Here is a 17557-nt window from a genome sequence, read left to right on the forward strand (position 1 = left end):
TGGCCAGCACCTGTGCAATGGTGCCGATGTCCTCAGCGATGGCCTGGTGGGACTGCGCCATGGCCTGCTGAGACGGGGCCATGACCTGCTGAGACTGGGCCATGGCCTGCTGAGACTGGGCCATGGCCTGCTGAGACTGGGCCATGGCCTGCTGAGACTAGGCCATGGCCTGCTGAGACTAGGCCATGGCCTGCTGGGACCGGGTCATGGCCTGCTGAGACTAGGCCATGGCCTGCTGAGACTGGGCCATGGCCTGCTGGGACCGGGCCATGGCCTGCTGAGACTGGGCCATGGCTTGCTGAGACTGGGCCATGGCCTGCTGAGACTGGCCCACGGCCAGCTGAGACTAGGCCATGGCCTGCTGAGACTGGGCCACGGCCTGCTGAGACTGGCCCACGGCCTGCTGAGACTGGGCCATGGCCTGCTGGGACGGGGCCATGGCCTGCTGAGACTGGGCCATGGCCTGCTGAGACTGGGCCATGGCCTGCTGAGACTAGGCCATGGCCTGCTGAGACTAGGCCATGGCCTGCTGGGACCGGGTCATGGCCTGCTGAGACTAGGCCATGGCCTGCTGAGACTGGGCCATGGCCTGCTGGGACCGGGCCATGGCCTGCTGAGACTGGGCCATGGCCTGCTGAGACTGGGCCATGGCCTGCTGAGACTGGCCCACGGCCTGCTGAGACTAGGCCATGGCCTGCTGAGACTGGGCCACGGCCTGCTGAGACTGGCCCACGGCCTGCTGAGACTGGGCCATGGCCTGCTGGGACCGGGCCATGGCCTGCTGAGACTGGGCCATGGCCTGCTGAGACTGGGCCATGGCCTGCTGAGACTGGCCCACGGCCTGCTGAGACTAGGCCATGGCCTGCTGAGACTGGGCCATGGCCTGCTGGGACCGGGCCATGGCCTGCTGAGACTGGCCCACGGCCTGCTGAGACTGGGCCATGGCCTGCTGAGACTGGGCCATGGCCTGCTGAGACTGGCCCACGGCCTGCTGAGACTAGGCCATGGCCTGCTGAGACTGGGCCATGGCCTGCTGAGACTAGGCCATGGCCTGCTGGGACCGGGCCATGGCCTGCTGAGACTGGGCCATGGCCTGCTGAGACTGGCCCACGGCCTGCTGAGACTAGGCCATGGCCTGCTGAGACTAGGCCATGGCCTGCTGAGACTGGGCCATGGCCTGCTGGGACCGGGCCACAGCAAAAGAACAAAGAACAAAGAAAAGTACAGCACAGGAACAGGCCCTTCAGCCCTCCAAGCCTGCGCCGACCATGCTGCCCGTCAAAACTAAAATCTTCTACACTTCCAGGGTCCATATCCCTCTATTCGCATCCTATTCATGTATTTGTCAAGATGCCCCTTAAACGTCACTATTGTCCCTGCTTCCACCACCTCCTCTGGCAGCGAGTTCCAGGCACCCACTATCCTCTGTGTAAAAAACTTGTCTTCTACATCTCCTCTAAGCCTTGTCCCTTGCACCTTAAAGCTATGCACCCTAGTAATTGACACCTCTACCCTGGGAAAAAGCCTCTGACTATCCACTCTGTCTATGCCCGTCATAATTCTGTAGACCTCTATCAGGTCGCCCCTCAACCTCCGTCATTCCAGTGAGAACAAACCGAGTTTATTCAACCTCTGCTCATAGCTAATGCCCTCCATACCAGGCAACATCATGGTAAATCTCTTTTACACCCTCTCTAAAGCCTCCACATCCTTCTGGTAGTGTGGCGACCAGAATTGAACACTATACTCCAAGTGTGGCCTAACTAAGCTTTTATACAGCTGCAACATGACTTGCCAATTTTTATACTCAGTGCCCCGGCCAATGAATGCAAGCATGCCGTATGCCTTCTTGATATCTTCTCCACATGTGTTGCCCCTTTCAGTGACCTGTGGACCTGTACACCTAGATCTGGTGGATTGGCTATGCTAAATTGCCCTTAGTGTCCAAAATTTTCCCTTTGTTTTGGGTGGGGTTACTGGGATATGGGGATAGGGTGGAGGTGTGGGGTTGGGTAGGGTCCTCTTTCCAAAAGCCGGTGCACACTCGATGGGCTGAATGGCCTCCTTCTGCACTGTAAATTCTATGAAAAAAAAATCTCTCTGACTGTCAATACTCTTGAGGGTGTGGTGATATGCATCACTGTAAATACACTAGGGGTTAATGTAGGTACACTGCAACTAGGTAAACACTGGAAGGAGCACCAGAGACATCATGACACACAGACATTCAACCAATAGGTCAGTCAGATAGGACACGACCAATGGGCAGTCAAGACACACCCAGAGGTGACACTACCACAAGGGGGCAACCCATATAAAAGGACAGGGCACACATGCTCTTTCTCTTTTCCATAGGCAACACTCGGAGAGACGGGCAGATCAGGAAGCATCACACCCACCGCATGGATTAGACCAGACTGGTTAGTTAGATTGAGTTACTATAGTTAGATTAGCAGGAGAGTCGAACTCAAGTAGGAGAATTGTTAACTGTTCAATAAATGTGTTAAACCTATCTCCAAGTCTGAACCTTGCTTTGTCAGAGTATACATCAAGGAAGCAGCTTATGCTACATGAAAAAGCATAACACAACAGAGGATTCTACCATTCACTGTATATTCCCCACCTGCATTAGACCTTCCAAAATGCATTACCTCATATTTGTCCGGATTAAACTCCATCTGCCATCTCTCCGCCAAGTCTCAAAAACGATCTAAATCCTGCTGTATCCTCTGACAGTCCTCATCGCTATCCGCAATTCCACCAACCTTTGTGTTGTCTGCAAACTTACTAATCAGACCATTTATATTTTCCTCCAAATCATTTATATATACTATGAACAGCAAAGGTCCCAGCACTGATCCCTGCGGAACACCATTAGTCACAGCCCTCAATCAGAAAAGAACCCTTCCATTGCTACTCTCTGCTTTCTATGATCTAGCCAGTTCTGTATCAATATTGCCAGCTCATCCCTATCCCGTGTGACTTCACAGCGCTGAGCGCCTCTGCGATCTGCAGTTGGCTCTGGCTCATGGCTTCCTGTGAGAGGGCAGCCATGTCCTGGGCCATGGATGCTGCCTGCACGGAAAGCCCCAAGCCTTGCATACTGCTCCCCATGTCTGACACCGTCGCACCCATTGCCTCCACCGCGGACGCCGCCCGTGCGGTTTTGGCCTGGGTGGCACGCATGACCGGCACCACTCGCTGCTCCTGCACGCGGGTGGACTCCTCCACCTGCATCTGCAGCTGCTGCAAGCCGGCCGTCATTCCCTCCACTTGTCCCAGGGTCCCTGACTGCATCGGGTCTATGGGTGGGTGTGGCAACTCCAGGAACCCGGGACCCGTCTGGGTGGCAGCTGGTTGCTGGGGCTGGGCTGCTCTCTGACTGTCCGGCCCCTCGCCTGCTCCTACCTCCACCTGCTGTACCGGGACGGCTATGTGGTTTGCACCAGTGAGTGTCCCTTAAGGCTAAAGTGACCAACCAAGGTGAGTGTCTCTGCGATGGTAGAAGGTGTAGGAGACAGCAGTGGCGTAATGTCGAAGCCCACCTCAGACCCGAACCCCGGAGTCAGCAGTGGCGTAATGTCGAAGTCCACCTCAGACCCGAACCCCGGAGTCCCCTGGTTGTCCTGTCCGTCCGTCCCCTGTCTTTGTGAGTCCTGGGTGGGTGTGTCCTGCATGTCAGTGTCCTGGGTGGGTGTGTCCTGTGTGTCAGTGTCCTGGGTGGGTGTGTCCTCTGTGTGGGTGTCCTGGGTGGGTGTGTCCTGTGTGTCAGTGTCCTGGGTGGGTGTGTCCTCTGTGTGTCAGTGTCCTGGGCGGGTGTGTCCTCTGTGTGGGTGTCCTGGGTGGGTGTGTCCTGTGTGTCAGTATCCTGGGTGGGTGTATCCTGTGTGTCAGTGTCCTGGGCGGGTGTGTCCTCTGTGTGGGTGTCCTGGGTGGGTGTGTCCTGTGTGTCAGTATCCTGGGTGGGTGTGTCCTCTGTGTCAGTATCCTGGGTGGTTGTGTCCTCTGTGTGGGTGTCCTGGGTGGGTGTGTCCTGTGTGTCAGAGTCCTGGGCGGATGTGTCCTCTGTGTGGGTGTCCTGGGTGGTTGTGTCCTCTGTGTCAGTATCCTGGGTGGGTGTGTCCTGTGTGTCAGTATCCTGGGTGGGTGTGTCCTCTGTGTCAGTATCCTGGGTAGTTGTGTCCTCTGTGTGGGTGTCCTGGGTGGGTGTGTCCTGTGTGTCAGAGTCCTGGGCGGATGTGTCCTCCGTGTGGGTGTTCTGGGTGGTTGTGTCCTCTGTGTCAGTATCCTGGGTGGGTGTGTCCTGTGTGTCAGAGTCCTGGGTAGGTGGGTCCTGTGTGTCGGTGTCCTGGGTGGGTGGGTCCTGGTGTGTGGCTGTTCAGGGTGGGTGTGTCCTGTGTGTCAGTGTCCTGGGTGGGTGTATCCTGCGTCTCAGTGTCCTGGGTGGGTGTGTCCTGTGTGTGGGTATCCTGGGTGGGTGTGTCCTGGGTGAGTGTGTCCTGTGTGTCAGTGTCCTGTGTGGATGTGTCCTGTGTGTCGGTGTCCTGGGTGGGTGTGTCCTGTGTGTCAGTATCCTGGGTGGATGTGTCCTGTGTGCGGGTGTCCTGTGTGTCAGTATCCTGGGTGGATGTGTCCTGTGTGTCAGTGTCCTGGGTGGGTGTGTCCTGCAGCTCAGGGTCCTGGGTGGGTGTGTCCTGTGTGTGGGTGTCCTGGGTGGGTGTGTCCTGTGTGTCAGTGTCCTGGGTGGGTGTGTCCTGCAGCTCAGGGTCCTGGGTGGGTGTGTCCTGTGTGTGGGTGTCCTGGGTGGATGTGTCCTGTGTGCGGGTGTCCTGTGCGTCAGTATCCTGGGTGGGTGTGTCCTGTGTGCGGGTGTCCTGTGTGTCAGTATCCTGGGTGGGTGTGTCCTGTGTGTCAGTATCCTGGGTGGGTGTGTCCTGTGTGTGGGTGTCCTGGGTGGGTGTGTCCTGTGTGTGGGTGTCCTGGGTGGGTGTGTCCTGTGTGCGGGTGTCCTGTGTGTGGGTGTCCTGGGTGGATGTGTCCTGTGTGTCAGTATCCTGGGTGGGTGTGTCCTGTGTGTGGGTGTCCTGGGTGGGTGTGTCCTGTGTGTCAGCATCCTGGGTGGATGTGTCCTGTGTGTGGGTGTCCTGGGTGAGTGTGTCCTGTGTGTCAGTATCCTGGGTGGATGTGTCCTGTGTGTGGGTGTCCTGGGTGGGTGTGTCCTGTGTGTCAGTATCCTGGGTGGATGTGTCCTGTGTGTCAGTATCCTGGGTGGATGTGTCCTGTGTGTCAGTATCCTGGGTGGGTGTGTCCTGTGTGTCAGTATCCTGGGTGGATGTGTCCTGTGTGTCAGTATCCTGGGTGGATGTGTCCTGTGTGTCAGTATCCTGGGTGGATGTGTCCTGTGTGTCAGTATCCTGGGTGGATGTGTCCTGTGTGTCAGTATCCTGGGTGGGTGTGTCCTGTGTGTCAGTATCCTGGGTGGATGTGTCCTGTGTGTCAGTATCCTGGGTGGGTGTGTCCTGTGTGTCAGTATCCTGGGTGGATGTGTCCTGTGTGTCAGTATCCTGGGTGGATGTGTCCTGTGTGTCAGTATCCTGGGTGGGTGTGTCCTGTGTGTCAGTATCCTGGGTGGGTGTGTCCTGTGTGTGGGTGTCCTGGGTGGATGTGTCCTGTGTGCGGGTGTCCTGGGTGGATGTGTCCTGTGTGTCAGTATCCTGGGTGGATGTGTCCTGTGTGCGGGTGTCATTGGTTGACTGGGACGGGGGTCTGTTGGCGTGGCTGCCCTCCCCGTCGCTGGGTGTGGCCCGATGGTGTCGCTGCACTGGCACTAGATGGGGCAAAGTACGCCTGGTGGTCTGGGTTTATCCCTGCTCGTGGGCACCCCTGCACTGGATGTGGGTGTTGTACGCCTGACGGTCCGGTTCGGTCTCTGGCGTGTGGTCGCCCTGGCACGTCCTGGGGGCGGTCGGCATCCGCAGGGCCACGTGGGTCGATGTTTGGTCCTGCAACACACAATCCAGCATGCATGGTTAGACACGCAGATGGGGAGGTGGGGGGGGGGGGGGGGGGGGGGAAGGGGGGATGGGAGGGGGGTAGGGAGAAGGGGGGGGGCGTTGGAGAGGAGGGGGGATGGGGAGAAGGGGAAGGGGATGGAGGGAAGGGGGGAAGGGGGATGGAGAGAAGATGGAGGGGGGATGGAGAGATGGAAAGGGGATGGGGAAGGGGGGAGGGGAGATGGGGAGGGGAGGGGGATAGGGGATAGGGGAGGGGGATGGGGAGAAGGGGAGGGGATGTGTGAAGGGGGAGGGGGGAAAGGGGGCAGGCAGTGGGGGTCTCACTTGGTGCTGCACCCCAGATCTCTGCATCCGCAACCTCCCGTTCCTCGGGTCCGCCTGCAAGTTCCAGGGCCCTCTCTTCATGATCGGTGAGTGGGCGCAATTCAGCTGGACCCCCTCCGGTCCTGTCACGCTCCTGGTTGTTATGGGCGCACTTCTGCTGCTGGGGGGAGAGGGATGGCAGCGATAAAGGTCAACAGTATTAGGCGGACATTGCAGACCAGCAGTTGTGTGTGTGTTGGCATAGGTTCACAGCCCATCATGCCAATGCAACCTGAATGGGTGGGTGGAGCCCTGTCGGTTTCAGCTAGGGCTGTGCCACCCATCCTGGGGGTGTGGGGGAATGGAGGGGCACTCACCTTGGCTGCCCTGACTAGGTCAGTGACCTTTTTGTGGCACTGGCTGCATGTCCTGGCTCTTATGGCCACGGTGCTGACAGCCTCTGTCACCTCCCTCCAGTTGGTGGACGTATGTTTACATCATTTTTGAACAAGGGCATAACATTTGCACTTTTCCAGCTGTTATGATCCTAGGCCAGATTTCCAAATTGTTACAAGATCTGGTTAGTGACCAATAAGATTTTGTTTAAAGTGTTCAAAGTTTGTGATTCAAGCCACGTGTTCAGTGACTAAAACCAAAAGATTCTAAGGGTTTTGAACAAACAAAAATACACTTTCCTGTACAAGGTCAGAAAGTTAAAACAACTTATAATATCAAAATTATACTCTAATATTCAGGGCTAATATAAGGTACAAGAAAAATGTGATCAAAGACACCATACTAAATAATAAATGGCAGTCCGACAAAGAAAGAGTCCATGGATTTCTCAACATCCGAGACGTTAGTAACAGAGTGAATATGGTTAGAATGGTTAGAACAGTACAGCACAGAATATCTCACTGAAATTCTGGGCTGGGTTCTTCGCCCTGCGAAGCTGGCAGCGGATTTCAGGCAGAGAATCAACCACATCAAAGGGAGTCAAGTCCTGCCAATTTCCAGCTCAGCACTTCAAAATCACTCAAGCGTGAAGGGGTGTGATTGGAATGCACTTAACTCTCTTTGAAGTGGTTGATGTTTGTCAACATTGTGGTTCCAGCACTTAGACTTATTCACCCATGACGAAGATGAACAAAGCAAGGCTCACAACTGGCTTGGGAAAGTTGTTGATCACAGCCCACTATGAGAAATGAATAAATAGCTTATAGCTAACAGACTGAAGGGTTTAAACACAGGTCACAGCTGTTCTTTTTCCAGGAATGGAAACCTAGTGCATCCAGGTGAGTGTTACTACTGTAGTTCTTTTCACTGCCCTCTAGCTTCCAGACAGGGATGTCTTTTCGTGGGGGGGGGGGGGGGGGGGGGTTTGTGGGTGGGACGGTCCCTCTAGTATTGGGGTACCTGTGGGGGTCTCTTTAGTAAGCAGGTGTCTGGGTTGTCCCTTTGGTTGGAGGATCTCTGGGTGTTGTCCCTTTAGTTAGGGCATCTTTGGGGGCAGGTGCCCATATTAAGGGGGTTCCTGGGGAGGTACGGTTCAGGTCACCCCAATACTTGGGAGAAAAAGGGTACTCAGAAAATCCAGGGGTGGGTAATATGGGGCTGGGTGGGGGTGGTGGGGGAGGGGGGGGGGGGGTAGCGGCTGTGGATCTTCGTTATCGGGCCAGCCACTCAAAATTACTTCTCGATAATGGGATTTCCTCGGGAATGCCTCGTATCCCTCACCATGCATAAATCGGCATGGCGAGGGATATTAAATTGCTTCTTGATTTGCGCTTCTGGGAGCACAAATCAGTAGAAATTCTTCTCTGGCGGGAGAAATGAAGTCTCCCAAATGGAGAATCTCGCCCTCTGTTTCTCTCACGAGGGATTCCAGTCTTCACCTTAGAATTTTCTCCATAAGTCGCTCCAATCAGACGGTCGCACTGATGGCTGACCTCACAGGGTTTCAATCTCACCTTCTGGGATTCTGTTCCCCTGGATTCGTAAGTACCCACTCAAGCACCAATTCACAAGTACAACTTCAGCTCTTCAGCTGTATTGAATGGACCAGTAAAGGGTATCCCAGTGGCCCACAGCATGGAGTCATCAACCTTTGGCTGCCGTCTTGGAATTCCTCTCGAGCCCTCTTCAATTATCAGCCTCAGGTGACATCAACAGTGGCCCACCTAGTAGGGTTTCAATCTTGCCTCCCGAGGTTCCTTTCCCTTGGATTCCTAAGTATGCACCCAAGTACCGTTACTCAGCACAATGTCAACATCTTTAGCCATGCCAAGCAGCACATCACTGCTCCAAAAGGTTACCTTTTCCCCAACAGCCAGCAGCATGGCGTCACCAACATTCAGCTGCTTTCTTCAGTTAATGTCTGCTCCCCGCAGCACTTTTCCTGTTTGGGAACTGTTTCTCTGCTCTTCTCCTTTCTTTACTGGACTGAGACCTTTTCCTGTCCCTGTTCCCTATCCGGGTCTCTTCTTTTGGGATCTGTCACTGCCGACAATGGCGTTTCACTCCTGGTTTTCTTCCCACACCGGTGTGTTGGGCCTAAAGAATGTGAAAATGCCGGACTGCGCTGGTGCAGCATGGGTGAAAGCTCTGAGGGGCTGTTGGGACTTGAATTTCCTGACCTCTGCTCTCAACCACCAAGGTAAGCTTGGTCTTCTCAATGGAGCCCTCTGACACTACGTCAAGTCAGAATTCAGAACAAGGCAAGTGAAAAATGATACCCAGTGATGACCAGTATATGAGCTTCATCAGTGATCAGCTTCATTGACCAATGCATCACAAATTGTGTCACCTTTTGCAGCCAGAATGACCTTGAGCTGCAGAAATTCTGATTTACAGGCGCTAGTCAGTGCTATTAGTGCCAGAAGTGTCTACAACCCTCCCTGGTGAAGTGAAACAGCGAGACTCAGCAAGTATAATGTTTCGGTGCTGTAAATTCGTATGGTCTCTTGCAACGTCTCTCCTTCTTCATTCTTTTCTCCCTGCAGCTGCATGCGTCTCCGCACTGACTGCTGTTGCTCCTTCTGGCTCTCCAGCCATGAGTGAAAACCGGCAGCATCTCAAGATTGTCCGAGCAAGTTTGTGCAGAATCCTGTGGGTAGAAGCACAAATCGGCTCTGTTATAAAGTTGTATTTTAAGTGCTGAAGTATTTGCCCTTGCTATTTCCTCTCTCCTGTCAGGGGTACTCACAAATCGGTGACAAAACGTGATTTAGGCGATCTGTAAGGTATCTAGGAATTGCACTCTGCCAGGTCATCGCGTGAACCTCTTGGGAAACTTATCAGGATTCAGCTACTTTACTGAAATTAATATCCAATACGATGTTCCTTTTTAATTCCTTGTCAGGTGTTACAGATTCGAAACCAACGGAATCACCTCGTAGAATCTATTATCAGATTGGTGCTGGTCGCGCTGATTGCACTGGTCCAATAGCAGACCTACCCCTGGTATGTTAATTTGTTTGAAGAATTATTTGCTCATATTAACTGTGTGGTGAATGTGATTCACACGGGATTATAATCTGTATATATATGTGTCTATATTGTAAGTGCTGTTGCACTACCTGACCACCAAGGGGAGTAGCTCTGGGAATACTCGAGAGTTGTATTGGGCTTCTCCCTTGGCTCCCCCCAGGACTCCTCCCCCAGGAGCTGCTGTATAAAGATCAGTGCCACAGGGTCAGCCGGCCAGTTCACTGAAAGTTCAACGGCTAACAGGCTGGCTCTGTTGTAAGTATATTAAAACCGCTATTCTAATCCTACAAGCACGTGTCCGTAGAATTGTTGGTTCCAACAAACTGTGCTGTGAAATGTAGGTTACTCTTTACCTCTCGCAGACCTCCTATACCATGTGTCAATTCTCTGTACCTAGCAACCTGCTTCGTACACCTCTGTTGGAAACTGTGGCACCTTCCTTGCTGTGATTTGGTACCTGACTGTGTGGTGAACCATAAACACAGCACTTGCCCTGCTGGTTTCCTTTATCATAGGAAATAATTTCTCTTCATCTATCCCAGTGCATCTTCTAAACAAAATCGTTTAAAATACCTCCATTCGATCACCCCTCAATAGAACTACAGAATTGCTACAGTCCAGCAGGAGGCCATTCAGCCCCTCGAGTCTGCACCAACACCCTGAAAGAGTACCTTACCTAGGCGCACTCCCCCGCCCTATCCCAGTAACCCCACCTAGCTTGCACATATTTGGACACTAAGGGGCAATTTAGCATAGTCAACTCACCTAACCTGCACATCTTTGGACTGTGGGAGGAAATACACAGGGAGAATGTACAAACACCTGACAGACAGTCACCTGAAAGCAAGAATAGAACCCGAGTTCCTGGTGCTGTGAGGCAGCAGTGTTAACCATTGTGTCACCGTGTCGGCAGTTTTACACAACCTGTTTGAACAATTAGCTCTCTAGGTTCTGCTATAAATCGGCACTGTTAATAGGATCATCATATCCTCACTTGAGTGCGGTTCCCAGAACGGAACGCAATATTCCAAATGGGGTCCGATGAAGGCTGTGTGCAACCGGGGCTATATCTTCAGCCCCTTAATATTCAAACCCCATTGAGATATAGCCCAACATTTCTTTAGCATTCTTGAATGTCTTTTGTAACCATAGCTTCTGGTGATTTTTTTTCTCTCCTACATCTCTTTAATCCTCCGCAGTTCCCAGTTTGTCAAATTTAGAACATATTCTGATCTCTCTTTCTTGTCTCCAAAGTGGAAACATTATGACAGTTTTGACAACTCCCTTAATCTTGCATGGGTCTGAATTGGGGGAGGGAATGGAGGACGGTCTGTGGTATGAGGTGCTCTGGAGGGTAAACACCTCAACCTTGTGTGCGAGGTTGGGGTTAATACAGCTGAAGGTTGTGTATAGGGCGCACCTCACGAGGGCGAGGATGAACCGACTCTTTGAGGGAGTGGAGATTGTATGTGAGCAATGTGGGAGGAGCCCCGCAAACCATGTACATTTGTTTTAGTCCTGTCCAAAGCTGGAAGGGTATTGGAGGAAGATTTTCAGAGTCATCTCGGGGGTTGTGCATGTGAACTTGGAACCAGGGCCCCTAGAAGCCATTTTCGGGGTGTCGGCCTGGTCCGGGCTGCAGGTGGGTGCGGGGGCAGAAGTTTTAGCTTTCGCCTCGCTGATTGTCCTGAGGCAGGTCCTATTGGGGTGGAGGTCAGCTTCTCCACCCTGTGTCTTGGCTTGGCGGGGGGGGTCTACTGGAATTTCTGACTATCGAGAAGGTGAGGTTTCAGCTGAGGGGGATGAAGGAAGGGTTCTACAACTTATGGGAACTGTTTTTTATGCACTTTGGAGAATAGGTTGCCATCGAACATTGGGGGGGGGTGAAGGAGGGGGTTATTGTTGTTCTTGATTATTCTGTTTACTGATTGATTGCTAATTTTCTTTTTTTACTTGGAATGTATGGTCTAAATACTGAATGTTTGGGAGATTGGTTTTGATTTTGTATTCTTTTGTTGTTTATTTGATGAAAATGTTAAAAATGAGGAGACTAAAAAGATTTTTTTAAAAAAAATCTTGCATGCATCCGCATGGATCTTCCTTCTCTCATCTGCAGTATTTACTGTGCCTCTTTATTTAGTGTCATGCACAAACCTGGATATGGAATTCTCTATTCTTTCATCCACGTCATTGATGAAAATGCTGAAAAGCTGACGCCCCAGTCCAGATCCGCGGCAGTACTGCTAATCACATGCTGCCAATCAGCCTGTTATTCCTACTCGCCACCTCCTACCTCCCAATCGATTTTCAGCCCGTGTCAAAAGGTTGCCTTCAATTCTGCACGCTTCATTGTTGCTCATAAATCAGAGAAACTTCCAGAGGACACCAGTCAAGCATAGTGCCAATGCTTATGCAATCTAATGTAACACCAGCTTCTTCCCATTTTTTAATGTATCCTTTCCAAATGCTTAACCAATTTTGTTTTAAATGATGTTCTAGTCCCTGTCTCAATAGCTGAACGTGATAAATCATTGTATGTTCTAAATCCCCATCAGTGTGGAAACATCTCTACATTCTGATGTGCTCCAATAACAATCCAGGGTTATTATCGGGCATCTGTGGAATGAATGTTTCACCCTTTATCCTGTTTGCTTGGGTTAAAATTTTGAAAGCCTCTATTGTATGCCCCCCCCCCCCCCCCCACCACCCCACCACCCCCCACCACCACTATCAATCCACCACTTAATCTGCTCTGTTCCAGCGGAAAATTTCAAAGTCTTGTCAATCTTTAAAACTGTACCTGTCCTTTCCTCCTTTCATTCCAGTAATTCCTTGAATAATCTCTTTAACTCTAGAATTGTTTACTTTGAGATACTGTGACCTGTTCAGTCTTTTATACAAATTTCATTCAGTTCTATGCGTTTCGATACAATGTCTGTGTCTCAACCCAGAATCTCGGTTTCCTAATTGTTCTGGCTTTCTTGAGCTATTCCCCCAGCTTTCAAAACGTACGTCACCACACCTCTGGATCTTACTGTCCCTTCATTCTGTTAAGATTCTGACCATGTAGCGTATAGGCTATCACTTCATTCACTTCATGGTTGTGGCTAAAAAATGAAGTGATGCTGGACACACATTTCCCTGCATCTGCCAAATCTACTAATCCATATCATAGCGTCATAGAGGTCTACAGCGCAGAAAAAAACCTTTAACCCAGCGCATCTGCATCAGTCAAAAACAACCACCTAACTGTTCTAATCCCAATTCCCAGCACTTGGCCCATAGCCTTGAGTGCCTTGGCATCACAAGTGCACATCTAAATACTTCTCAAATGTTACGAGGGTCTCTGCCTCCGCCACCCTTTCAGACAGTGAGTTCCAGATTCCCACCACCCTCTGGGTGAAAAAGATTTTTCTCACATACCTTTGAAACTTCCTGCCCCTTACCTTAAATCTCTGCCCCCTGGTCATTGATCCCTCCACCAAAGGGAGAAGTTAATTTCTGACGACTCTATCTATGCCCTCCATAATTTTATACATCTCAATCATGTCTCCCCCCCCCCCCCCCCCCCCCCCCAGTCTCCTATGCCCAAGGAAAACAACCCCAAACCATCCAATCTCTCTTCATAACTAAAACTCTCCAGCCCAGGCAACATCCTGGCAAATCTCCTCTGCACCCTTTCCAGTGCTGTCACATCCCTCCAGGAATGTGGATGCCAGAACGGCACACAATACTTTAGCAGTGGCCAAACAAAAGTTTTATACAGTTCCAGCATTATCACCCTGCTCTTAAACTCTTTGCCTCAGCTAATAAAGGCAAGTACTGTATATCATATGCCTTCTTAACTACTATATTCACCTGCCCTGCTATCTTAAGGGACATGCACACCAAGATCCCTTTGATCCTTCGTGCTTCCATTATCGTGCCGTTCATCATGTATTCCCCTGCCTTGTTTGTTCTGCCCAAGTCCTCATACATTCTTCCTCACAATTCTTAGACAGTTAAGTAAATTTAGCTAGCATTACATATTTACCGGGGTAAGCAGGAATCATAGAATCCCTACATTGCAGAAGGAGGCCATTTGGCCCACCAAGTCGGCACTGACCCTCCGAAAGAGCACCCTACCTAAGCCTTGTAACCCCTTAACCCCACCTACCCTTTGGAAACATAGAGAAATTTATCATGACCAATCCACCTAATCTGCACATATTTGGGCTATGAGAGGAAACCGGAGCACCCGGGGGAAACCCCATGCAGACACGCGGAAAAAGTGTAAACTCCACTCACCCGAGGTAGGTCGCGAACCCGGATCCCTAGTGCTGTGAGGCAGCAGTACCACAATGCCGCTCTAATTGCAGGTCAAGATCATTCCTCACCAGAAACCTTAGATTGTGCAGGGGGCAGTGAGGCAGAGGAAAGTTGGGCAAAGGATTAGGGAAATGCACGGTTTTGCCACACAACGAATGTCATAAAAAATGTATTGGGGCGTTTACAGATCTGAGTAAGTGATATATACAGGCTGTGCTCAAATTGGATAAGCACGAGGATGTGGGATCTATCTTTGCAGAACACTCTAACTACCCATGCCCCCTAATTCGATACAATCAGCAATAAATCATTCCCTTTACATCTACATCCAAAACATGTTTATAGAGAAGAAAACACAATAAGAGCAGCTTCTTTGTATACTCTGCTTACTAGCTTCTGTCAATCAGAGTAATATCGCTGCTCTGTACCTTAATCAATCCTCTATCCAAGCAACTACAAACCCTTTTCAGCTGCCTGCTGTTTTTTTTGCAATAATTCTCTTATACATTACCTTATCATGTGCCTTCTGAAAGCCCAGGAAAAAAGAGATACATTACATTCCCTTTATACACTCATAGAATCATAGACGTTACAGTGCAGAAGGAGGCCATTTGGCCCATCGAGTCTGCACTGGCCCTTGGAAAGAGTACCCTACTTAAGCCCACACATCCACCCAATCCCGTTAACCCTGTAACCCCATCTAACTATTTTGTTGGACACTAAGGGCAATTTAGCATGGCCAATCCACCTAACCTGCACATCTTTGGACTGTGGGAGGAAATCGGAACACCTGGAGGAAACCCAGGCAGACACGGGGAGAACGTGGTTGCTTTGAATGGTTAAAGTAAACTAGTCCAGCAAAAGCTGTTCTTTATAATTCTGTGCTGACTCTACTTGATTAGCCCATACCATTCCATATTTTCATCCAATATTATGGTCTCAAAATGACTTGATTCTTAGATGAACTAATTTGCCCTATGACTTCCTAGGTTATCCACTTCTCCATTCATGAACTGGCTGGGGCAATTCCTTCTCACAAAGAGTTTTATGGTTTATAAAGAAAGTTATGATTCCTGCCTCTACTTTCACCTTCCTAACCCCTCCCAATAATCCCTAGCAGCACTGCAGGTATACCTACACCACTTGGACTGCAGGAGTTTAAGAAGGCATCTCGCCACCACCTTCCCTGGGGCAATTAGGGCTGGGCGATAAATGCTTGCTTCACTGGCGAAGCCCACATTCCATGAATGAATAGAAAAAAACACCAGCTGGGTCAGAATTTGGAGGAGGGGGATTTATCAGCCGGTGTGAGCAGAGGGGTCTTCTGGTCCCGCTGATGGTGAACCCCCATCATGGGTTTCCTGGCGGCGTGGGGTAGATTCAATGGGAAATTGACAGCAGCAGGAGGAGAAGATCCTGCGACTCACTAATGGCCGAGAAACCCACTGCGGGGGGGATTCGAGGAAACCCGTCTCTTTGATTTTCTGTTCCATTAGTTATTTGTTTTTAAAAATAACTTAGTTTTGAATCTTACTGTTCATTAGTGGCTGAGTTGCGGCCTTCTCAAGTAGCCAATTTATTCCACTTTCACACTCCCTATAAAAATTGAGACAAAGTATATATGAGTACGTCATCTCAAGTACTAGATGGCTTCCTTTATCTTCTAATTGTCCCATCCCTTCTTTGATGTCCTTTTACTTATATTCTTTCAAAGCCCTTGTGTTTTTCCTTTGTTGACCACTATTATTTTCATATGGTATCTCTTGGCTTTCCTAATCTCTCTCCACTTTGCTTCTTTATTGTGCTTCTTTTTACTCTAATCCCCCTGTTTATCCATGGATTCCCAGCTTTTGACAATCCACTTCACAGTTTGCACGGAGTATTAAACCTGCACTACAGTATACCGATCTGCTTATTGAATACCTCCGACTGCTGGTTTGGTGTTTCTTCCAATAGTTATTCTGGGTAGAAGGCTCTTTCATCTCACTGCAATGAACTAATTTCCATTTCAGCAGATTTATCTTGGGATTCTCTTTTCCTTTATGTATTTCCAATGTGAATCTAGTTCTCCAGCGATCACTGTCCTTCCAGTGCTCCCTTGCTTCATTAGTAGCAAATCTAACATTCTTCTCAAATGTATGACATTGTGATTAAGATAATAATTTTGAATGTATTCTAAAAACCTACTTTGCCCAAAATATTTGTTCCCAAAATAATACTATGACTTTCGTCATGTGTAAATTCTACACAGATGGACTCGATTTGAGCTGTACTATCAATTTAATACCTTACTTTCAATAGCCTTATCAATACCCTTAATTATCCAGACAATCACACCCCTCTCTGTTCTTCCTCACGCCCTTATTTTGTCAGAAGTTTAGTTCAGTCCTGTCTGGCTTCTGCCTAAGTTTCTATTAATGTTATAACATCGTATCCCTCTATTCCAGTGAGTGTGTCTTATCCTCTATTTCTAACACTTTCTCTACACATAATGAACATTCATATTGCTCAGTGCCTCTGCTTTCTCCTTATTCATCATGTTCTTCTCAACTCTTTATCTGCAGTGCCAAGTTCATCTCTCCCATGTAAGACATTTGGGTTGACTGTTTCATACTGTTTTACCCATTCACTCTACTTATTCTTAAACACTTCTTCATAGAATTTACAGTGCAGAAGGAGGCCATTCAGCCCATCGAGTCTGCACCGGCTCTTGGAAAGACCCTGCTGCACAGGGTCTCCATGGCATTCTCTTTGGTATTAGTTTAAACTCTCACCCACAGCTCCCTCTATTCCCGGTACTAGGCCATTGCTGCCCTTTTTGTTCAGGTAGAATCTGCACTTTGTTCTCTTGCCCTCCTGTACCAAATGTGTCCACAGATTTGAAACCCTTGCTCTCTGCTTCCTTCCTACAATCTTTTCCAGCCATGCATTCAGGTGAGCCTTAGAACAGCCAGCAATCCAGTTTTAAATGAGTCGCCCAGAGTTTGGGAGTGACAAAATTTCCCTATTGTTTTGGGGGGAAAAAAGTGGCAGAAGATTTCCATTCTCAGCTTTTGAACTTAATAAACGCTATAACATACATGTGCTCATGCCTGTGTGAATGGACATATTTCTCACATGAGTGGATTGCTTTTAAAATAAAAATGTTATGCATGTTAGACTCAACCCTGCTAGCAATTCCTTTGATAATTTCCAAGCTCAATTCATGTCGGATTGTCCCAGCTGTCGGCGATACATTGGTTGTGTTGAATTGAAAATTATATCAAGGATGATGAAGAAAACTGTTTCTTCCACTTTAGCACCTCAAACTGTTATACTGCCATCTCATGCATGTAGCACCTTTAAACTCAATCAGTAATGGACAAAAACATTACGCTTATCCAATACGGATTTCTCTTGACTTTCCAAAAGCATGGAAACCTTACAAATTAAATTTCTTTCAA

At 49.6% G+C, this 17557-nt stretch overlaps 1 protein-coding gene across 1 annotated transcript in view; it reads left to right on the forward strand.

Moving 5' to 3' along the window:
* The window catches only part of asah2 (N-acylsphingosine amidohydrolase 2), a 186408-nt gene that overhangs the window by 24519 nt on the left and 144332 nt on the right, over positions 1 to 17557 (forward strand). Inside the window, exon 3 of the mRNA XM_038773535.1 lies at positions 9679 to 9779. Coding sequence (XP_038629463.1) covers positions 9679 to 9779 — 101 coding nt within the window. The remainder of the gene's footprint in view (positions 1 to 9678; positions 9780 to 17557) is intronic.

Source organism: Scyliorhinus canicula, chromosome 16 (genome assembly GCF_902713615.1).
Source record: "Scyliorhinus canicula chromosome 16, sScyCan1.1, whole genome shotgun sequence".
Lineage (NCBI taxonomy): Eukaryota > Metazoa > Chordata > Chondrichthyes > Carcharhiniformes > Scyliorhinidae > Scyliorhinus > Scyliorhinus canicula.